At 44.6% G+C, this 24,259-nt stretch overlaps 1 protein-coding gene across 1 annotated transcript in view; it reads left to right on the forward strand.

The window, feature by feature from the left end:
• Positions 1-257: 257 nt before the first annotated feature.
• ALPK2 (alpha kinase 2) overlaps positions 258-24,259 on the forward strand; it is a 123,711-nt gene continuing 99,709 nt past the window's right edge. The window contains exons 1-3 of the mRNA XM_039230535.1: positions 258-846; positions 16,944-17,071; positions 20,774-20,887. Of these exons, the coding sequence (XP_039086466.1) occupies positions 16,963-17,071; positions 20,774-20,887 (223 nt within the window). The 5' untranslated portion in view covers positions 258-846; positions 16,944-16,962. The remainder of the gene's footprint in view (positions 847-16,943; positions 17,072-20,773; positions 20,888-24,259) is intronic.

Here is a 24,259-nt window from a genome sequence, read left to right on the forward strand (position 1 = left end):
AAAATAGGAAGAGAGAAAGAGAGAGAGAGAGAGAGAGAGAGTGTGTGTGTGTGTGTGTGTGTGAGAGAGAGCGAGAGAGAGAGAGAGAGAGCGAGGCAGAGGGGCGGGGGAGGACCGCTGGGGGAGGAGGAGGAGGAGGGTGGATCCTGCCTTGCTGTGGCTTCTGCGTTTTTCAGAGAACTTCAGAGAAAGACTGCAGTACTAGTTCTAAACAGCAAATGCCTCTTCTTTTCACCTCTGCTCCGCCCCCTCGGCCCGTCCACGGGTTTCCTATGTGTTCTTCAAATGCCTGGTAATCTTGGTATGGAAGCTGCTGGTGCTACTCCGGCCTCAAAAGACTTTATCGGGCAGCAAGATCCTGCTTTTCTAAGAGGCAAAGCCACTAACCCCGAGGTCCTGCACAACCTGGCAGAATGCCGTGCGGTGTCCCGAGCCTCAGGGACAGCTCGTCTGGGTTTCATCAGCTTGTGGGGCTGCATTTCACCAGGCCCCTTTGCCAGGGCCTCCCCGGCGGCGTCAACAAGTGTCACACCTACTGCAGAAACAGCCCTCAAGTTTCATCACAGTGATGCTAAAAAATATTCTCCAGCTTCAGCAATGACCTAGTTCATTCAAGGGCAGGGGGAAAAAATGTCTTCTTCAGGAACTTCCCCGGGCACGGAATTTTTCCCTCTTAGGAAGATAGGAGCTTTTCTGGGAACGTCGAAAAGACCCTGAACCCCATAACTCCTCTGAATCCCCAGTCCCAGGAGCAGGGACACCCAATCAATGCCTCCCACACAGCCTGGGGAGCCCACAGCCGAGCCAGCCCTCCAATCACATCTCTTGGACGAAAAGTATTGAAAAGTAAGTATCTGGACTTCGGATTTTACATGAGGAATGGCTGTGTTTTACATGAGTAGTTGTTTGCCTTTTCTGCAATACCAAATAAGGCAGATGGTTTCCTTACAAAACACAACAAGAGGAAGCAAGTCGGGGGTATAGGGCGTATTTGGCCATCCAGGGTTTTAAAATGGCCCAATTATCATCTGCAGTTGAGATCCATTCAAACCCTTTTTGGGAATGATAATTTTTCATGTCTGTTTATTTTGGCCTGATAGTAATGGATATAGATTCTTTCACATTATGGCTATCTCGACAATTAGAAAAAAAAAAAAAAACCCACATAGGACGATTCAAAGGAGTGATCTGCCAAGGCTCTGCAGAGTAACATGAAAAACCGAGGTAATTATCCAGGTGACTCAGGCCCCAGAGCCTTTCGCCTGAAATATTTGAGCATTTTAGTCAAAAGTTATTTGTTTTGCTTGGATGATATGAATGATTGAAAATCCCCACTTTCAGGGTAGACACAGTACTATCTTGCCTGGCCAATTGCTGAAAAGCTATCAGGCATTTCAAAATGGCTGAGGCAGACAGTCACCGAATCATTAAGTAGATCTGCTTTCCTTTCCTTTCCCTTTTCTTTTTAAAACTATGGTTGGGGCACCTGGGTGGCTCGGTCGGTTAGGCATCCAACTTCGGCTCAGGTCATGATCTCACGGTCTGTGAGTTCAAGCCCCGCATTGGGCTGTGTGCTGACAGCTCCAAGCCTCGAGCCTGCTTCAAATTCTGTGTCTCCCTCTCTCTGTTCCTCCCCCGCTCACACTCTGTCTCTCTCTCTCAAAAATAAAAAAAAAAGAACTAGAAAAAAAAACTGTGGTAAGAACACTTACCACGAGTGCTACCCTCTCAATGAACTTTAAAGTGTACAATACCGTGTTTTTAACTCTAGGCATGATGTAGTACTGGAGTAGTTAAATAGATTCTTTAAAAATGTAAGGCAAAAAGTCAATCAAAAAATCCATAGATAAAATGGAAACATGGTCACATTACATTTTGATGAACACATCTAAACTTTAAAATCACCGATGGAGGGTGTCAGTTACAGACATCTGGCAATCATTTAAAAATAGATAAAAGCAAGAACAGCATTTAGAGCTGCTTCTGCTCTACTATTTCCCTTCCCCAATCTTTTCCTTAAGTAAAGGTATCCTTCATTTTTGAAGCTTAATTAGCCAAGAATGGTAAGAGATGTTTTTTTTAAATAGCATACCAGCTAAGGGTAAATTGAATGAGCTTCTTTGCTGTGAGGCTTCTGAGCCAAAATTCAGGATGTCGCAAGCGACCTTCTGAAGCAACAGGCTGGCAAATCCTGTATCAGGAGGCACTGATGGTCATCAAGCATGTTCAGATCTTGGAAATCAGGATTTAAAACAAACTGAAGCAAGTTTGCTGCCGAATGACACTGGCCTTTTGAGGTTTCTGCAAAACCCTCAGTCACAATTTGGGGAAGACTCGTAGGTAGGGTGGAATTCCTGTATTTGACACCTGCAAAAATCCCCGCCCCAATCTAATTCATTATTTAGCACCCCACACACACTTACAGCATGGATATCAGCGTGGGTTAGAAGGGCACCGTCAAACTTCTAATCTGGGGGTGGTTGGGTAAGCAGGGGCTGCTGAGGAGTAAAGCCCGGGCTCTGGAGTCAGATTTCCAATCAAATCCCGACTTTCGCACAGTTTTTCAGCCTGTCTGAATGCCAAGGTTCTCATCTGTAAAATGAAGGACCAGCATCCCCTCTGACAGGAATGATGGGGATTACATGAGGAAATATACCTAAGGTATCTGTTGCATCCCAGCTTCACCCCAAAGGCCAGTTCTTCTTCTTGGCTAAATAAAAACCTTCTCTCGGGGCGCCTGGGTGACTCCGTCGGTTAAGCGTCCAACTTCGGCCCTGGTCATGATCCCATGCTTTGTGGGTTCAAGCCCCGCACCAGGCTTGAACAGCTTAGAGCCTGGAGTCTGCTTCAGATTCTGTGTCTCCCTCTGCCCTTCTCATGCTTGCACTCTGTCTCTCTGTCTCCCAAGAATAAATACATATTAAAAAAGTTTTAAAAACTTCAGAAGTTTTTTTTTGCTAAAACTTCTGAATGATTTCATAATATAAACTACTAAAATGGTGGAAGCTACATATTTCTGACATCAGCCCAATGATTATTTTTAAAAATTTTTAAATGTTTATTTATTTTTGAGAGAGAGAAAGAGAGAGAGATGGAGCATGAGCGGGGGGTGGGGGGTGGGCAGAGAGAGAGAGAGGGAGACACAGAATCCGAAGCAGGCTCCAGGCTCTGAGATGTCAGCACAGAGTCCAGCGTGGGGCTCGAACCCATGAACCATGAGATCATGACTTGACCTGAAGTCACGCTTAACCAGTTGAGGCACCCACATGCCCCAACGTCACTCCAATGATTAAACAAAACAGAAAGTTAGATTTTTAAAGGAAAATTCTGTATTTAAAAACAGTGTGTCTCATAGCAAAACAAAAAAGGATTATAGCTTAGAATTCATCTGCAATAAATAAGAAACACTACTTTTATCTGAAAATGGTTGATGGTGTATTTATCATCTAAATAAAGAGGTAAAAATTTATCAACATCATCTGATGCTTTCTAGTATGTATCAGTACCATACTTAAATATGAGTTTTTGCAACCCGTAGAAATAGAATGTAGAGGTAAACTGAGGCATACAAGGTGGTATCTGTGCTTATTATGAAGATAAAGGCACAAGTCCAGTCTTTCCTCAAAGATTCTAGTGAAGCCTTGCATCGATTCCCTTTTTGCTTGGACAGAGACTTTGTGGAGTGAGGGGATGTGAGAACATTCTGGAATGGACTAGCCATGGGGGGCTGAGTAGAGACAGTAGCTGGGTGGGCATCTCAGGAGCCATGGCTGGAATTTCAAAGTCAGTGATGAAAGTTCATAATGAACAGGGTGCTTCCTTGGTCTGGAGTGAGGGTGAGTCAGGCACGGAGGGCCGGAGCGTTCAGGAATCAGAAGCAGGCCTCATGGAACAGTTCCAAAGAATTTTATCAATATCTTTATCATTGCACCTGTCTTTACTGAGCTGCGCCACAGCTTTTTCCCAGGCATATCAGAGCCGCTCGATAAATTCTTTGCTTGGGTTACTGACAGGTTCACAAAGAACCCTGTTATTCTGGGCTTCATTCTGCCAAAATGGAAATCTAGAAATTCAGAAATGTAAAGAGACTTGGGAGAAAGTAAGCATGCCATCTTAGGATTGGCAAAAGGAAAGAATAAATACCCAACCTCCATGAGAGAAGACAACATTTTAAAATGTGTAGAGCCCTCAATGAGGTTGCTGCCGGCGTGCCCCCTCCTGGCACTGACCCGGTGACTAGGGACATCACGTTGAAGAGACGGACACCGGTTGAAGGAGATATCAGTTCTGGATAGTTCGCTTCTGAATACATAGCACTCTACCCCTTCCACAGCCGTCTCCTCCATAGCTGCTCCCAGCACTCCTGGGATGCACAACTCACCTTGATCTTCACTTGGACCTCAATCTTGCTCTTGGATCACCAGGCTCATTCGCTCCTTAGTCAGAAGTTTCAGATTTTCCTCTAGTCCAGTGGTTCTCAAACTTTAAAGTGCAACAGAATTGAGGGAACGTGTGAAAACGCAGGCTACTGGGTCCCACCCCCAGAGTTTCTGAAGTTGAAGGTCCCAAGAATTTGCATTTCTGATGAGTCCCCGGTGATGCTGATGAACCATTGCTTTAGGCATTTCCTTGGCCTGTCATTCCTAAGGGAAACCTGTTTGCGCTGTGCTTTTCTTTTTTTTATTTTATTTTAATTTTATTATTTTATTTTTATTTATTTTTTTACAAATAGTTTATTGTCAAATTAGTTTCCACATAACACCCAGTGCGCATCCCCACAATTGCGCTGTGCTTTTCAATCACTAAACATGTCTACTTCTTTTTTTTTTTTTTTTTTTTTTTTTTTTTTTTTTTTTTTTTTTTTTTTTTTTTTTTTTTTTTTTTTTTTTNTTTTTAATGTTTTATTTATTTCTAGGAGAGAGAGAGAGACAGCGTGAGCAGGGGAAGGTCAGAGAGAGAGGGAGATACAGACTCTGAAACAGGCTCCAGGCTCTGAGCTGGCAGTCAGCACAGAGCCCGACGCGGGGCTTGAACCCACGAACCGTGAGATCATGACCTAAGCGAAAGTCGGACGCTTAACCGACTAAGCCACCCAGGCGCCCCTAAACATGTCTACTTCTGAAGAGTGCGGAAGGCCCAGCCACAACATGCTAGAGCTGGGGAGAACACAAAAGATCAACCCACGGGTTCTCTTGCAGGCAGACATCTCCCAGTGGAGTTAGTCTGTGGGGGATACTGAGTGCGGGCAGGACACACGGACTAGAGAGGTCCATCATTTGAGAGGGAGCTGTTTTTTCCAGCTGAGGCTTCAAGGACAAGCTAGCACTTGAGCTGGGGTTTGAAAACTGGTGGCACGTGAACATACGAACCAGATGAAGGGTGGTCTTTCTGTGTAAACAGCAAAAAGCAAAACAAAACATGAAGGGCAGAAAGAGACAGGAGGGAACGGAGCTCAGAAATTCATTTGGTTATGCTAGGCGTCCCCAGAACTTTCTTGGTGAAGCATTCTTTGATGAAGCCGTCTAATCTTAAATCCTTCCCTTCTGCCTGTCTGACACGGAGGTCTGGAATGGAGGGCAGTGGTAGGAATTTCAGGCAACATGGACCAGGGAGGGGAAGGTATGGATGCTTCGGTATGCTTTCTAGAAGGAAGGATCAAAAATCAAGTCAAACTCACTTAAATAGCAACAGCAGGGATTTACTGCTCACACAACTGAAAAGTCCAGGAGTTTGGTCAGGACCTTGGTGCTGGTTCTCTGCATTTCTGGACGCTGGGCTCTTCTCTGTGCTTTGGCTTCCACCTCAGGCTGGCTTCCCCACAGTCTCAAATGGTACTTAGCTTCCCCTGGGGTCCGCGTTCTTTTTCCTGTTTACAGGACAGCGAAAGACCTAAGCTCTGCACTGATTGGATCACCCCTGAACTACTTTGTAGAGGGAACCGCGTGCTGATTGGCTTAGACTTAGGTGACTCGACCAGTCACCGAGCAAGAGTACTTGATCAGTTTGGACCAGTCCAAGCCCACGAAGCAGGAAGGGCGAGGTTTCGAGGTTTCGCACCTCATCCCCGGCTTGAGTGTTTGGAGAGGCCTGGGGGGATGCACTTAGGTCAAAGGAAATGGCCAGTGTAGGAGGTTTGGGACGTTTTGGAGAAAAGGCCTCTAAAGTCAAACCATCGCTTCCCTAAGTCACGAGGTTAGTGATAGACAGCGTGATATACTCGACAAGTTTAGGATTTAAACTCCAGCCCAGACAAGTGAAAAGAATCTCGCACCAAAGAGTCCCGTGTTTGAGTGGCATGAACTCAGGGATACAATGCTACTCCCCTGCTTTCCAGGGGAGCGGTACTTCTTCCCTCTAAGGCGCACTTTGCTAAAAACAATTAGATAATGGACGATAAAAAAATTCTTCAGAAATCAAGGCAAGTGGAGGCAGACCCACAAAGTTTTCTCTAAGAACTTCTGATCGGCTGGGAGAAGGATGGTGGACGAAGGTGGCCGGGGTGACACTGGCACTCTGCACAGCACCCTCTCCGCGTCCCAGGCAGGGAGGACTCGGAGGGGGAGATAAGTTTTCCCAGGTGCTCCCCTATCTGCCTGAAATTCCACGCCTCTTGGTCCTAATTGAAATAGACATTGTTTCCAAAAAGGGACAGAGGGGGCCTGGGAGAAAGCAGAGAGCAAGAGGAGGAAGGCCCAGAGAGGGAGATTGTTCAGCATAACAGGGAGGACTCTGATGACACATGCCTGGATGGGACGCAGCCTTCAGCTCACCGCCTTCAACCTCAAACTGAAGTGACCTTAACCAGTTAGTCCAAGGCTAGTCCACGGCGCTGGTCTCATTAACTACACTGTCATGCTCTGTATGCTAGAGCATCATGATCTTTCCTTTCTTCTCTGGCTTTCCCTTGAGAGAAGACAAGCATGAGCCTGGCAGAGGGATGTATCCTTCAACACTGTAAGCTGAAAATCAGAGTCAAGAAGCCACTAACAAGCTGGGTGACCTTGGAAGGGTCGCTTAAGCTGCCTGTTCCAGGGGCATTTTTCAACTGTAAAATCAGGGAGGGACAGAACTCTTTCATATGTTTCATTTAACCTTGAGGGTTTTTTTTGTTTTATTTTGTTGTTTTGCTCTCCGTTAAAGAATTGGAGACTGTCCCAGATTTTATTTTCCTTATTTATTTTTAAATGTCTATTGATTTATTTTGAGAGAGAGCAAGCAAGCAGCGGAGGGGCAGAGAGAGGTAGACAGAGGACCCCAAGTGCTGACAGTGCGGAGCCTGGCGTGGGGCTTCAACTCATGAACTGTGAGGTTGTGACCTGAGTGGAAATCAAGACTTCCACGCTTAATCAACTGACCGATCCAGGTGCCCTGAAACTGTCACAGATTTTAAGTAGCAGAGGAGAGGACTACCAGTGGAACGACTCTATTCTACCTTAAAACAAACAAACACCAAAAAACAAAACAATAAACAAAACTTTAAACAACTCCCTAGAATAGAACAAGAAGCAGCCACAGTTCAGTGTTCAAGATAGATAATGTGCCAAGCACACTGTCAGGCACATGGAGTTGTCATAATTAATATTTAAAAGTTAACTGTATTTGTTTATTAAGTAACCTATATAAATTAAAAATATCCAAAAGGATATGTAGAGACCATCACTGTCTTGAGCAGCCCCCACCCCTACTTCCTTAGATACTTGGGTCTCCTGGCCGCAACCAAGTTACCAGTTTCTTGTGTGTGTTTAGAATCACGATGTGTTTGGGGCGCCTGGGTGGCTTAGTCGGTTAAGCATCCAACTTTCGCTTAGGTGATGATCTCGTGGTTCGTGGGTTCGAGCCCCGCGTTGGGCTCTCTGCTGACTGCCAGCTCAGAGCCTGGAGCCTGTTTCAGTCTGTGACTCCCTCTCTCTCTGACCCTCCCCTGCTCACGCTGTCTCTCTCTCTCTCCTAGAAATAAATAAATAATTAAAAAAAAAAAAAGAATCACGATGTGTTTAAATACACATATTAGAATATTCTTCTTTTCTTGCTTATACAAGTGATAACATACTCTATACTCTCCTCTAGATTTTATTTTACTGCATGTGTCTTGAAGATTATTTCATGTCAATGCATACAGAACTGCCTCATTCATTTTTCATGCCCAAAAGAGAAAATTCCATTCTACAGATAAACTATAACTATATTCCTACTGATGGACCATTTTGATTACTTTCAATCTTTTGCTGTCACAAGTAATGAATGCTTAAGTGAACACAGTGTGTGCTTACGAAATGTTCGTCTCCTTCATGCCTCTCTTTAAAAATTAACTTTATTGAGGCATGTGTTGCATATTGTATGATTCACCTTTTCTAAGTGTTCAATTCAGTGATCTTTAGTAAATTTATCAAGTTAAACAGTGATCACCATAGATCAGTTATAGAATGTCTTCATCACCCCAAAAAGATTCCTCATGCACATTTACTATTGATTCACATTCTCCCCACTGCCTCCAACTCCAGCAACCACCAATCTACTTTTGGTCTCTATAGCTTAAATTTTGTTTTTTTTAATGTTTATTTATTTTTGAGAGAGAGAAACAGAGACAGAGCATGAGAGGGGGAGGGGCAGAGAGAGAGGGAGACACAGAATCGGAAGCAGGCTCCAGGCTCTGAGCTGTCAGCACAGAGCCCGATGTGGGGCTCAAAACCACAAACCATAAGATCATGGCCTGAGCCGAAGTCAGATGTTTCATGGACTGAGCCACCCAGATGCCCCAAGTCTCTATAGCTTCTTTTGGGCAGTTCATATAAACGGAACCATACAATACGTGGTCTCATGTGTCTGGCTTCTGTCGCTGGAATATTTCTGAGGTTCATCTGTATCATACAATGTATCCAAGCTTGCTCCTTTGTATTGTTCTATCGTATTCTACGGTATGGCGACTCCACATTATCTGTGTATGCACTAGTTGGACACTTAGGTTATTTCCAATGGACATTTAGGTTATTTCCAACTTTAGGTTATTATGAATAATCCTGTTACGAATGTTTGTGTGCAAGTCTTTGTGTAGATATGTGTTTTCGTTTCTCTTGGGGAGACAGTTAGGAATGGAATTTCTGGGTCTCTTGGTAAATTCATGTTTAGCTTTTCCAGAAACTGCCAAACTGTCTTCCAAAGTGTCTGAACTGTTTTACATTCCCACCAGCCATGCTTGATGGTTTTATCCATATCCTGGCCCACACGTGACTGCCTTTTTTTTTTTTTTTTTATAGCCGTTCCAGTGGCTGTGAAAGGCTATCTCATTCACTATGGTTTTCGTCTGAATTTCCATAATGACTAGTGGTATTGAGTGTCTTTTCATGGGCTTATTTTCTTGCCTCTGTTTCTCACATACAACCCTAAAATCACACTCAAGAAAGAACACCGTGCTTGAGTTCCAACAAAACTGGACTCCTAGCCCAAACCCTGTCACTTGCGGGCAGTGAGGAATTAAATTTGTTACCTCAACGCTTTAAAGTTGCCTTAAGCTTTAAAGTCTTGGTCTGTGAAATGGGAAAGAACACCTACATTGGTAGTTTTGCTGTGAGGATTAAATGTGATCATGTCTATGAAGTGGCCAGTGTGGGAGCTGATACATAGAAAGTACCCAAAACATATTCGTTGTCTTTCTCCCTGCTTGGCTTGCCTCCTCCCCACCCACCTCCCCAAATTCCCAGAACCCATCTTTGGTGGGAGTGGTGGGTACTCTTCCCTAAATAACATGGCCTAGTAGGCGTGGCATCCAAATCTGTAGTAACTCAGATGGCAAATGCAGGAACCCAACGGCCATTGGATTAGGCTGGGTAATCAGAACTAATCCCTCTTGTCCCCAGTGAGAACTCACTGTGACAGCTGGCTTTCCTGCTGGCTCCCGGGGAGCCAGTCACCCATTACCTGCACGTGGGCTGAGAGTGCTTCTCTGACCCCGTCGCTCCACAGCAGGCTTCCCGCTGTCAGCAGCCACACCACCCGCTATCTCTATGGGGCAGATAAGCCAAAATAAAACTTGGCGTCAGTCAAGGGCTTTAAACATTCAAAGAATTCTCCTGTAACCTCTTGCCTGTTCTCTAATTTGAGAGGAAGATATTTTGGTCATTTGACTGACGTTAAACCCGAGTCTCCTGATAGCCCCTAACACTTGTAGGGTTCTTACTATACCATTTAGAGGAACTTCATACGCACTCCCTTAATTTTCCTAACAACAAAATGAAGTGTAGAGACTGTTATTATCCTACTCTTACAGATGAAGGAGCTTGGACAGAGCAAAAGTAAGCAAGTAGGTGACAGCACTAGGATTTGAACTCAGGAATCCAGCCCTTCCTTCTACTCTCCCATTAAAGGGCCCTGCCCATTTTGGAGAATCTATCAAGATGTAATATGAGAATACTCTTTTATCCAGCAATTCCATTTCTTGGTATTTAGTCTAGACAACCACTTATGTGCCCAAGGAAGCATTTCGCAGGGTGAGGTTTTTTGGGGACACATTTGTAAGCCTAAAAAACTCTAGCCAAGCTATGTGTCATCTGTACAAGAAGACACAGATTAAACACACTTATTTCCGTGCTACACAGTGCTGATATCAGGAAGCAGTTTTTAAAAAATGATGCAGCCTCTTATGGATTGGATGGACATTGGAAGATTGCCAAAGCTTATTACTAAGTAAGAGAAGCCAGCTGCCTGAGAAGTATACCCCATTTAATGCCATGCATGCAACAAAATTATGTATATATTTAGAGGATTATGTACACACATGGGTAGAAATTTATATATTTAGATATGAGTTACATATATAAATATTATAAAACATTTATATATAAAGCTAACATAGGTATAAATATATATTTAAAGTTCATGTATTTATTTTGAGAGAGAGCAAATGCATGTGTATGTGCAGGGGAGGGGCAGAGAGAGAGGGAGAGAGAGAATTGCAAGCAGACTCCGCGCCATTAGCGTGGAGCCCGGTGTGGGGCTAAATGCCACGAACCATGAGATCATGACCTGAGTCAAAATCAAGAGTTGAATGTTCAACTGCCTGAGTTACCCAGGCGCCCCATGTATGAATGTATATATATACACACACACACACAGACATGGATAGAAAGATCCCTGAAAGAATAGCAAACCCTTCCTCCTGAGGAAGTACTAAGACGGAGGGACTGTGCGAGTGGGAGACTTTGCTTTTATATTTATTTTTACAAATAGGGAGGAATGTATTTAGAATCTGTGTAATGAAAAGTAAACCGAATTTTTTTTTTAAAGGAAGCAACTTGTTCTGGACCCCGCAGCTGAAAAACAAGATAAAGTTGTGCAAATCTTATGTTCTTTCCCGTTGACATGTTACCTCTCCAGGGTGTCTGTGAACGCCACCACAGCCCCCTCTGCTAATATCAGGAATTCAATATTGGTTGCCCACGTCTAGCAGGGAGTGGGAAATCTGTCTTCAAGGGTTCCAACCTTCAGAGGAGCCACGAAACCTGAACCGCGGCCCGACTTAACTGTCCTCTCCCTTGTCGTCAGCACGGCCGTGGCTGGGACACGTGGTGGCCAGACCATCTCTGTGAGTCACATAGCATGCTTGTCAGTGTTGTCACCGTGAGGCTCCAACGTCAGGAAGCAGTCACCTGGAGAGGCATCACAGATGACGCATAAGGTCCCCAGTGCCACCCCAATTCTTGTGGAGCAGTTTTGTCCTTTCTGCCTTTTCCGTCCGAAGCAGTGGACCCTGGGAATGGGGAATGTTCACAGGTGGATGTTCTACCAGAAGGTTTTAGACGTTAATTGGTATATCGCTTAAAAAAAGGTACTGTGGTAACCCACAGCAGAAAAGGAAATTGATGAAACCAAGTGACGTCTTTCCTTAACGCCTACTCATTACCACCTTGAAAACCAGTTATGTAACAGATTCTCCCTAGGCTGTTTATGTAGCTCTCTGCCTTTACGGATGAGGAACTTTGACCCGGTAAATGACATAAAGAGGACTGAATCCCGACCCACGCCACAACATGGGTGACCCTTGGAAATGTTGTGCTAAGAGAAAGAAGCCAGCCACTAAGGACCACGTAGCATTTGATCCTGTTTATCTGAAATGTCCAGGATAGGCAAATCCGCAGAGACAGAAAGTAGATTAGTGGTGGTTGCTGGGGCTGTGTGTGTGTTTGGGGTGGGGGTGGGGGCGCGGGTACGGAAGGGAAGATAAGGACTTCAAAGCCAAGGAATATGGGATTCTTTCTGGGGAAAGGAGAAAGTTCTAAAATTGATTGTGGTGATGGTCGCATAACTCTGAACATACTGAAAGCCATCGGACTCTACACTGTACACTGTGAATGGGTGAATTCTATGGTATGTGAATTACAGTTCCTAAAAGCAGTTTATAAATTTTTTTTTAATGTTTTATTTATTTCTAGGAGAGAGAGAGAGACAGCGTGAGCAGGGGAGGGTCAGAGAGAGAGGGAGTCACAGATTGAAACAGGCTCCAGGCTCTGAGCCGGCAGTCAGCACAGAGCCCGACGCGGGGCTCGAACCCACGAACCGTGAGATCATGACCTAAGTGAAAGTTGGACGCTTAACTGACTAAGCCACCCAGGCGCCCCCCTAAAAGCAGTTTAAAAACAAAATGTGGCAGAGCTGTCCGCCTCGCTGTCAGTCAGATGAGCTAGTATGTTCCACAAAAGCCACGTATTTATTCAATAATTAACGAGCACTAAGTTTTGTGCCAGGTGCTGTCCTAAGTACTTTATAGGCAATAACTCATTTAATCTTTATAACAACCTATGAAGTATGTAAACTGTTTTGCTTCCATTTTACAGATGAGGAAACTGAGGCACAGAGAGGCTGTGACATGCTTGCTGACAACGCTAGTAAGGAGTGCAGCCAGAATGTGAACCCAGAGTACCTGGCTCTCCAGCTTTTAATCGCATATGCTGTGTTGCCACTCAAAACTGATAAGTGGCAGGGGTGGGGGGCGCCTGGGGGGCTCAATTGGTTAAGCGTCCAACTCTTGATTTAGTCTCAGGTCGTGATCTCACGGTTGTGAGATCAAGCCCTGCATTGGGAATCTGTGCTGACAGTGTGGAGCCTGCTTGGGATTCCCTCTGTCTCTCCTGCTCACACGGCCAATCTCTCTCTCTCTCTCTCTCTCTCTCTCTCAAAAAGATAAATAGATGTGTTGGAACTAAAACTTGTGACTTCTACTCCTGCTTTTCTTGAGTAATAAAACCTAATTATGTGCCATGTCTAATCAATATACTAACGAGAGATATAAAATGTGTAAACTGCATGGCTCTCATCTTTGGGAAATTAACCAGACCAGCAATAAATACTCCAAATATCTTTATTTGGAGGATGATTCTAAATCTCTCTTTGTCTCTTTATTTCTTTTGGTTTTCCTCCTTTCCCCCTCCCTTCCTCCCTCCCTCTCTCTCTCTGCCTTTCTTTCTTCCTTTCTGCTTTTCTTTCTTTTTCTTTCTTTTCTTTCTTTCTTTTTCTCTTTCTTTCTTTCTTTTTCTTTCTTTCTTTCTTTCTTTTTCTTTCTTTCTTTTTCTTTCTTTCTTTCTTTCTTTCTTTTCCTTTCTTTCCTTCCTTCTTTCTTTCTTTCCTTCTTTCCTTCCTTTCTTTCCTTCCTTCCTTCTTTCTTTCTTTCCTTCTTTCCTTCCTTTCTTTCCTTCCTTCCTTCCTTCCTTCCTTCCTTCCTTCTTTCTTTCTTTCTCTCTCTCTGTCTCTGTCTCTCTCTCTCTGAAGCAGTACTTTTAATATTTGCCAACTTCTGTTCTACATTTTATATTGAGTTAAAACAGTAGGTGGAGGGGAGGATGCCTGGATGGCTCAGTTGGTTAAGCATCCGACTCTTGATTTTAGCTCAGGTCTTGATCTCATGCTTCATGGGATCCAGCCGGTGTCGGGCTCCGAGCTGACATCAAGGAGCCTGCATGGGATTCTCTCTCTCCCTCTCTCTCTCTCTGCTCCTCCCCTGAGCACACATGTGCGCTCTCTCTCTCAAAATAAATAAATAAACTTAAGAAAAAAAGCCCAGTAGATAAGGTCACAAATACAACTTGCATTTCCAGTTATAAAATACCATGAAGACTTTAAAATTGGATTTAGATTCCATTCTTTTTGCCCTCTGCCTATGTTTAGCCCTAAGATTGTTTAATAATCCTAAGAAACATCAACTTTTTATCTCAAGTCAAATCCACAACTCTAGCTCCGATCACCTGCTCAGACCTCTGAAACGGAGGAGCAAACACACTGGCCATTAACTGAAATGCTGCTTCTTTCCAGGCATGTTTGTGGAGTGTGGGGAGGGTGGCATTTCCTCAGCAGAGAAAGGACAGCAAGTTGCCATTCATTTCCTTGCTTCTTTGAGCACCATGGGACCCACACTCGTCTGGCACAGACAGCTAGTCCTACAGGAATTCAGCACCACTCCCCGAGTCTTCCATAAACATCGTCAACCTTGTGCAAGGTGGCTGCCGTGGAAGTTGTCCTCTGGAGTTGTTTTCGATACTTCTTTCAGCCTTGTTGAAAGCACTTTTTCCATTAGGCATTTCTGTGACTTCTAAGTAAATAATAATACGTGTCAGATCCGGCCTTTTTATACCCATTAGAGCTGTCACATAATGTCTAAATGTACTTATCACGTAATCTGTATCTATTTACCATCTTTCAGATGAGATTTCTTTCTGCTCTATGCACTAACTTACCATCTAGACCGAGAGGGACTTATGATGCTTTTCAATAGAACATCTGTTAACCAGAGACCCTATGGGGTCAAAACTCTGCACAATTGCCCCTAAAATGTCCTATAACCAAAAATCACCAGAAATGCAATTGAGGTCTTTACATTTTTTTAATGTTTATTTATTTTTGAGAGAGAGAGAGAACAGGTGGGAAAGGGGCAGAGAGAGAGGGAGATGCAGAATCTAAAACAGCTCCAGGCTCTGAGCTGTCAGCACAGAGCCCCACGCGGGGCTCGAAGCCACAAATCTTGAGATCACAACCTGAGCAAAAGTTGGGCACTCAGCCGACTGAGCCACCAGGCGCCCCGCAATTCAAGTCTTTACTAAAGAATGTCGAGAGGATCCAATAAACAATCATAGAGTCTCTTTTTCAGTCTCTGTGGCTCAGTCTCCCCACCTCCCCCCAAAACCCCGCAGCTCTTCAGACTTCCCTCCCCGCCCTTGTGCTGTGTCGCAGACCCAAGCATTTGTCTTCCTCAATGATTCAAAGACACTACTTCTTCAGCTTCACCGCTCTTTCTCCCCATTACGTGCATCAGTGGACCCTCAGGTCAGAGCACAGAGTGGCTTCCTGCACACTCCCTGTGGGGAAAGGAAGGAGGGAAGTGTGTTCTCCTAAATTAATTATTTTTACCCTGCTATTCAGAGAGCGTGGGTGTGTCACATAGGGGCAATTTGGGAATGCTTTTTTGGTTTCAAGAACTAGCCATATTTTTAAACAGAACACCTTGAGATGAAAGAAATGCCGTGGGAACATCAGGGGCTGCAGGAAAGGCCTCTGAGGAAAGGAAGGGCTCGCAGAATATTCCAGGCTTGAGGCCCCACACCCACAAGGCTCCCAGCGCTCAGTGTAGCACTCTGTTGTTTCCGTCTCCAATATCTTCATCATTTTTGAACAAGGAACACCTCATTTTCAGCTTGAACCAGGCCCTGCAAATTGGAGAAATTGGTTCTAAATGGTTAGGAAGCTTCCACCCGTATGAAGAAGGGTTTCCCCTTTTACGAGACAACTGTGGCCATTTTGATCCAACCTTTTCCACCAAGAGCTTAGCTCACATCTGCTGTAGGACCCTCAGTGTCCCCAGATCACCATCTGCAGGTCTAAGTGCCTCTCCCCTGTCCATGCTAAACGTTTCTGATGGCGATGTGAACTTTCCTCCTCCTGAGCTTTGTGGCGTATGAGAACAGCTCACCAAGTGAAGGAAATGCGGGAGCCTCCTGTTTGGATAAAGCGAAATGTTACTTCCAAGCGTGGGGCTCTCTCTACAAAGGATAGTTTTGACAGAGTGGTGCCAGCGCGGTACGTGAAGGGTCGAGTGGAAAGGGCCCTCCGGGTTGAGACAGACCTGCGTTCTTAAGGCTGCCGCACATCTGTGTGGGTTGTGCACTGCACAGCTCCAGGGACAGTATCAGCCTGCACTGAAGGGCGCCCCGGGGCAGTAGCCACTAATGCTGTGTGATCATGAGCAAGTTGTTGAATGTCTCTGAGTGTCAGCTTTCTCACCCAGAAGATGCAGGAGGTGCTAACAACCACTCAGGCAATTTAAAAGAGATGAAGTGAAATTACCTGGTGACTAGTCAGGTGTCAAATGCCTGCTTGTGTCAATGAATACACACTCGTTGGAAAATGCTAGCCCACTCACTACCCTCCTGGGGGCTCTCGTCAGGTGCTCTGAGGAGGAGTATTTGCCCAATTTCAAAATACCTCCCACCAGGAGATTCATTTGCATTTAATCAAGGCCTCTTTCTTGGAGTCCTTATGAAAAGGGCAGAAAGAAAGAGAAAAGAGAGATGGCACTGGTGTGGGCTCAAGCAATCAATCCTCTCTTGGTTGGGGCTCTGGTTACCTTGCAATCCACCAGGATTAGTGGTTCCCGACTTGGGCTGCCCTCCCCAGGGACACTGGCAATGTCTGTGGACATTTTTGATTGCTGTGACTCGGGGGAGCAGTGCTCGCGGCACCCGGTGGGTTGAGGCCAGGGGTGCTGATGCTACGATGAGCAGGAGGGTCCCCACAACAAGGTGTCCTGTGTGTGAGAAACCTGCACCGGCCCAAGGGCCAATGCCCAGCCTTCTACCAACCGGGGAGCCCAGCCATCTACAAGCCCTGAGGGCCACTAACGAAACTCCCAGAAAGTCAGAGGAGCCCCAGAACAAATGTTGATGTCAGGGATTTTTGTTTTTCAGATTCACGCGGCATGTAAGGATGACAGAGTCGGGAGGGCCCCCGAGGCGCACCCTTTGTTTTCTATCTACGTTGCTTTCCCAGAAGGTTCCTGAGAAGTCAGACGCTGTGCTCCGCTGCATAATATCTGGTAACCATCAGTGGCTCATTCTCCTCCAAAATCTCCCCGCGGACCAGAGTTTTTGACTCACAAAGGCATTATTAAAAATCATTTGTGAAAATGGCCTGGGAAGTCTGTCCTGAGTAACCCGTTGAACAACTAAATCCTCTATGTTTTTTGTTTGTTTGTTTTTGTTTTTATTTCCTTGAAGGATTTCTTCGAATGACTTCCTGGATATAGTTTAGTGATCTTTTCCACTTCACATTGTGATTTTGGGTTAGGCGACTCCCACACTGGTTATTTTTTCAGATAATCCACTCTTAATTTCCTGGGCACTCAGGAATGTCACAAATAACTTTCCTTCGTCTGATTTATTGAAATCTTCTTCCATCACTCTTTCCTTGATATCCCCCAAACCAGCTACCTGCATCTCCCACCCCCCGCTGTCATTGGGGATGCTAGTCAGCAGTTCAGAGGTAAAAAAAACCAAGGCAGAGGGTGCCCAATGGCGAAGGAGCAGGGGACTGGCATTCCCCCTGGGCTGGAGAATAAAATAACCCAGCCCTGACCCCATATTGGTGCCCCTCGTGGTAGGAAGGATTTATTATTGAACGAAAATAATAGAAGCAAAATAATTAGGTCAGGACGTGGTACCTTGTACCTTGTGGATTGTTCCCTTTCTTGGATTATGTCTCTACCTTCAGAAACATAGAGGCACCAGTGGTCTCTCCTGAGGGCACACAGGGAACTTCTACCCTGAGATCCTTTTTTCTAGAGAGGAAGAGAGAAAGAGCCAGCTTCTAAAATGGCCATGCTTCCTTAGCTGAAGTCGTAACAAAGTCTCATCTCTGGTCTGGGTGCTGGGATGTCTACCTGTGCGTTCAGCCCCTTCAAGGCCAGAGCCAAGCCCCCCGTCTTTCTTGACATTTGTCCATAGTCATTCACATAAAGGGACAGGCACACGTCCACCACTGAGCCTCCATACTACGGCCCCCAAGTCTCCTCAGGAAGCCCCAAAGTTTGAACCTACCCTAAACTTGGCTACCGGTCTCCACACACAATTGTGAAACATTCTGGAGGTGGCTCTCCATATGTGACCTGCAGGTAGGCTTAAAAAACAAGGGTAGGATTTTTTGGGTGAGGTTTCCAGCAAGTGGAGGGAGAAAAGAGAACCACCCACAAAGGTACTACCACTTCCCTGTGCGAGTCTCGTTTCTGGCTGATTATTCAGATCTATACTGCACAAAAGGAAAAAACCAGTCAACCGTTAAGAAACTGGGGGCATCAACCAGCCCTGATCAGTCTGAATTAAAAAAATCAGAGTCCAAGAGATTAGAATGAGGGCCCCAGGCCCAGCTCATGCATATTTTATATATCGTCTTTAAAAAAAAAAAAAAAAAGAGTCAAGGACACACAAAGAAAGAAGCAATTAGATGCTTTTTTTTTTAAATTTATTTCTAGGAGAGAGAGAGAGAGACAGCGTGAGCAGGGGAGGGTCAGAGAGAGAGAGGGAGACACAGACTGAAATAGCCACCAGGCTTTGAGCTGGCGGTCAGCACAGAGCCCGACGCGGGGCCCGAACCCACGAACCGCGAGATCATGACCTAAGCGAAAGTCGGACGCTTAACCGACTAAGCCACCCAGGCGCCCCGCAATTAGATGCTTCTTGAGAAGGAATCTAAGACTGACTGAAAGGGGGACAAAGGCTGATAAGAACAGGCAGAAATGAATTATGATCAGAAACCTCCTTGATGGTTTTTCAGGGAGGCTCATTTTTGGTGCTTTAGTCACTTGCCTGGAAGGGACTCAGCCAAACCACGGGTGAAGAAGGGTGTATCCTTGCACGCAAGTCTGTCTCCTCCTAGTTCCAGGGACAAGTAGCCAGGCAGGCGCCTCCCTGAAGGGGGAGGCCAGGAGGAACACCAAGCACATTCATGGTGTTGGCGCAGAGGTAGCCTAACTGGGAGACCCCAAACCAGACAAGACATAGAAAGGGACGCAGGGGCTCTGAGCACCCTAAGGTCCTGTCCATGGTGCAGGGCCCAGAGCATGTGGAGTTCTTCTCTTAGTGGTATCTCAGGCTGCTCACCAAAAATCCTATGGTAAGTTGGAAACACCAGAAGGATGGATCTAGAACAGTGTTCCGTTTCCCAATACTGGGCTTTCCTCCTATATACAGGGCACATTTTGATACCTTTTCAATGATACAGAGGTTAGGGGGAAAGCTCATTGGGACACATTGGAAACCTTCCTTCGCTGATCACAAGGGGTAGAAAATCCCAAGGGGTGAGGAGAATTTCTGGGGGGTTCACCAGATGAGTCCATGACTTCCGGTTAATGATCACACGGGTGGGCGGAACCTCTTCTGAGGGAGAAAGCCAGGGCAGTATCTGTGACGACATCAGTCAGGTGTGCACAGGACAGCCTGGAAATCACGCACGCCATTCATCCTCCCGAGGAGATGGCACTTGCTAATCCACTTCGTTCTTCCCTCTTCTGTGCCATTGCGTACGTTCAACTCCGAGCAGTGTTTCAGGACAATTCTCCAAAGGTAACGTGACTTCCAGGCAAATATGAAACGGACATTTCAGTGGTTTTATTCAATTCTTTGAGTAAAGAGGGAACCAGAAAGTAGGAACATTTGAGGAATTAGGTATTTATAGTCAGTTTAATAAGAGAATATTAGGATAAGATTGCTGGACTAGGTAAAACTCTGGTTAATGTCCTGTAGGGCCATAAACCATGACTTATGGAGGGATCTTTTCTGCTGGGCAGAGATTATTTACAGCTCTGTTGGATAAAAATCTACAAGTTTACATGTAACGTCACTAGATCTAGAAGTTTAAACATTTTTTTAAGTTTTTTATTTATTTTGAGAGAGACAGAGACAGCATGAGCAGGGGAAGGGCAGAGAGAGAGGGGGAGAAAGAGAGAACCCCAAGCAGTCTCCATGCTGCCGGTGCAGAGCCTGACACAGGGCTCGAACTCACGAAACCATGAGATCATGACTTGAACTGAAACCAAGAGTCAGATGCTTAACCAACTGAGCCACCCAGGTGCCCCAATCTTGGAATTTCAAAAAGTAGTAATCATCAAATTAAACATAGTACATTCCCCTGGGTAATTCTTAGATGGATCTTTTCCCCCATGTGACATTGAAAGAAGATATTACCTGCATTTTTGCCTCTTATACAAGTTTTAGATAGTTTTTCTTTTTAAAAAATATTTATTTACTTGGAGAGGGAGAGGGAGAGAGAGAACGTGGGTGGGGCAAATAGAGAGGGAGAGAGGGAATCCCAAGCAGGTTCCATGCTGTTAGCACAGAGCCCGACTCGGGGCTTGAGCTCACAGACCGTAAGATCATGACCTGAACTGAAATTGAAGAATCAGACACGTAACTGACTGAGCTACCCGGGCGCCCCTAGATAATTTTTCTTAATAACTCTTTCAGATTAGGGAACAGCATTTCATTTCACCTGTAGCATTTCATCTGCACCCCTGGACAGCGTCATCTTAGGTATAGAGCATGCTATATAGTGCTTAATGAATGATACATTTGAATTTGAATTTGAATTTAATTTGAATCAACTAAAGGGAGATTTTCCAGTTCCCCAACTGACATAGGTCAGCATGTTCATCCCTATTACTTATTACCCGTTCTTGTTCATAGCTTTATGATTTTTTCTAATAATATTTAATGCAATAAAAATATTCTTATTTTTTCATTATCAGGTCATCCCAAGCCAGAAGTAACTTGGTATAAGAATGGCCAAGCTATAGATGAGTGTGGCATTATTTCCAGTTATGAATTCTTCCAGAATCAGTATATTCATGTGTTGCATCTCTGTGGGTAAGTAGATGCGTCCCTGTGGACTGTTTACAAAGGTCCCTGTGTTCTGTCACGTGCTGGTTGCTACCAGGTAATGTCAAAAGCTTGTTTCCTCTTTGCTTTTTTGCATCTTAATGTTAGATGCTATGAGCAGGGATCAGCTGAGGTGTCTGCAGCAACACTGAAACAATCTAATCCTTGAGAAAAAAAATGAATGAAAATCTATTCTCCCACTGAGAAATTCTCTCCCACTGAGCTCCTCTAATTTGCTGCTTTGATGGAATTATAGCTTCATCTAAAATTTTATTTGAGGTGATCCAGCCATTTTCATTCTTTAAAAGAGCTTTTCGTTTAATCTTATTCTTTCTGGAAAGTCAAGAAATACAACGTGGTTTTGGCACTGTCATTCAACCTTTCTTGTGTAACAGTGGAAGGAAGGAGAAGTGGCTGACCATGAACCCATAGCACATTGGCAATGGCCGGAAGGCTGAAAACCATGCCTTCGGGCTTTATTTTAGGAAGTAGTATGGGCTAGCACAGTAGTTTCTATTCTTATTCCTTTCCCCAAGAACTATTCAGATGAAATCAGGAAGCTCCATGTGTAAAGTAGAGAAAATGAGAACTGCTTTGGTTGAAGGTGGGTGGAAAGTCTGTGCTCTTGGTCCCCAGTTGTTACTGAATTGGTCACGGCGTTCCTCATGGGGACTCTGAGGAGGCCAAGGTCCGCAGCGTGTGGTACAAGCTTGACTGGTAGGTGTGCGCATGTGCCCGTAGCCTTGGATCTGAGAATAACAAAGTAAGACTTGGGTTTGAATTCTGACTCTACTTCTGGCTGTGTGACCATAGCCAGTTATTTTACCTCTCCAAAACTGAATTTGTTGATCTGCAAAATAAAAGGATTGCTGAGAGAATTCAATGATTTTATGCTTGTCGAGTTCTTGCTGTGTAGTAGTTATTCAATAAATTCTAGCTTTCTTCTCTTTTTATCCACTCTTTTGTTTCAAAGTATGTTCCGAGATCATTTTATCATGGTTGAAAGGCTTGACTCAACTATCTTACAGAATAGCTAACCTGATGTTACTCATGTATTCATCTACCATTTAATTCTTTAAACAATATTCACCAAGCAACTACATGTGGCAGCCATGTTGCATAATGCTGTGGGTAGAGATGAACAATATAAACATTGGCTATGCCCTTATCAAATCTCAAGTCCAGTTTCAATGTTGCCAAGGCCTTCTCCTCCCTCCTCTTCATCCTGTTCCACTTAGAATCCATCTCTATGGTTCATAGTAATTCTAGTTACCCATGGCTCTATCCAGCCTCAGACATTCTCTTCTCTTTTGCATAGCCCCCCCACCCCACTCCTTTGGTGTTTACTTATTGCTCAGGATTGACAGATAGTTCAGTAGATTTGGGCCTTCTGGGGGCAGGAACCTTCTCTGTCTCACACTAATGCATCCCCTAGGGCATCGTACAGTACAACATAAATATTTGCTAAGAGGATGGGTGGGTAGATGTTTTATATATACCATAAATATATATGATGTTAATTTAGGTCAGCATTGGCAAACTTTTCCTAATTTGTTTTTTTTTAATGTTTATTTCGTTTTGAGGGAGAGAGAGACAGTGTGTGAGTGGGGAATGGGCAGAGAGAGAATCTGAATCTGAAGCAGGCTCCAGGCTCTGAGCTGTCAGCACAGAGCCCGATATGGGGCTCCAACTCACAAGCAGTGAGATCATAACCTGAGCCGAAGTTGGATGCTTAACTGAGCCACTCAGGCACCCTGGCAAACTTTATCTATCAAGGGCCAGGTAGTAAATATTGCAAGCTTTGAAGGTCAGATGGTTTCTCTCACAGCTACTCAACTCTGCCATCATAGTATAAAAACAGCCAGAGACAATATGGGTTTTGTTTTGTTTTGTTTTGGGCATGGCTGTGTTCTAATAAAACTTTAATTACAGGACCGGGTAGGGGGCCAGATTTGGTCTGTGGGGCATAGTTTGCCAATCCCTGGTCTCAATGGTAAGATCCTTGAGTATCTACATGCTACATACTGCTTTGTATGTTTTCCACTCTTGCCTTTGTTCCCCTGAACATTCAATTCCATATTTCTTGATTGATTAACTTTAGTCTCACGCTAAGCTAAAATACTCACTTTTTTAGCCAGAAGAGAGCTTAATGAGTATTCTTTTACTGATGGAATGCCACTTAAGAATTGTGGTTTGTTATTTGCTGCTTATACAGGACCAGGAATGTAGAGAAAACCAGTGTTTGTAAGGCAAGGGAGTTAAGGGATGGAGGGATGAGAAGGCCAAGATGAAGCCCAGGGGCATGTGGGCAGGTTAAAATGGGAAGAGAAATTTAGGAAGAGAACTTGAGCTGTGGACGGCGCAGGGAGTCCTCATTCTCTTCGCAGAAGTCCAGCGGGGCACTGGTTTGCCGGAACAAATCAAGACTTGATATGCCAGAATGCACTCTTTCCAAACTCCTATTCTGCCATTTTGAAAAGTAACCCACCAACTGGGAAAAGCATTCAGTCCCGGTGAAAGAAATTTTAGTGGGGCCATACGCTAACAGATATGGTTGCATTTTCCTGCTTAGCAGTAAATGCGCTAAGTACTAATGATCTTTGAATGTTCTAACTTCTTACATCAGTAGTTCGGAACCAAAGCTGCTATTAGCATCCCCCAGGGAACGTTTAAAACCCCCTAATGCCTGGCCTTGGACTTTGATTAATGCAGTTTGGACCCCAGGTGATTCCAATGTAATTGCCCAAGATGAAAAATTCTTTACATCCTAGAACTTTCATCTGCAAAGCAGTTTGACTTCTATCAGTATGTTAAATGCTGGTTAGGATAATGAAGGTTATTTTGTGCAAATGCCTTTCAAAGATTTAAAGTTGGTTGTTAGTCATAATACTGGTCTCAAATTTTCTTGCCATTTTCAGGTCACCATAAACCACCAGATTAATTCATAGTTCCCCAAAGAAAAGTACTTTTTAAACATCTACCTGAGTTTAGTCTTTGGGTTATTAAATCTGAACTCGTAGGTACTGAAAACTCCTGTTCCCATATTTCCCACATTGTTTTGTTTTGTTATTTTTCCTGGGATGGTAAACCTGATCTGCATTTCTGCTTCATGGCCACAAGTTCATTAATTGGTCTACTGATCTCCTCTCTTTCCTCAACTGGGCAAGAGTGCGACCCAGCCCTCCCGCATTCTCCTCCTCACATCCCCTTAATCTCATAACACCGTGTACTTTGGACAAGTGAGAACACTTGGAGGAGATTGGTCAGTGCCGTCGCGACCTTTACATACCACAGGTCAAGAGTGTTTGGCAGGCAGAGGGATGGAAAGCCAGGAAGGCATTCCAGGGGAGAGAGAC

Source organism: Hyaena hyaena, unplaced genomic scaffold (genome assembly GCF_003009895.1).
Source record: "Hyaena hyaena isolate Hyena2069 unplaced genomic scaffold, ASM300989v1 scaffold_47, whole genome shotgun sequence".
Lineage (NCBI taxonomy): Eukaryota > Metazoa > Chordata > Mammalia > Carnivora > Hyaenidae > Hyaena > Hyaena hyaena.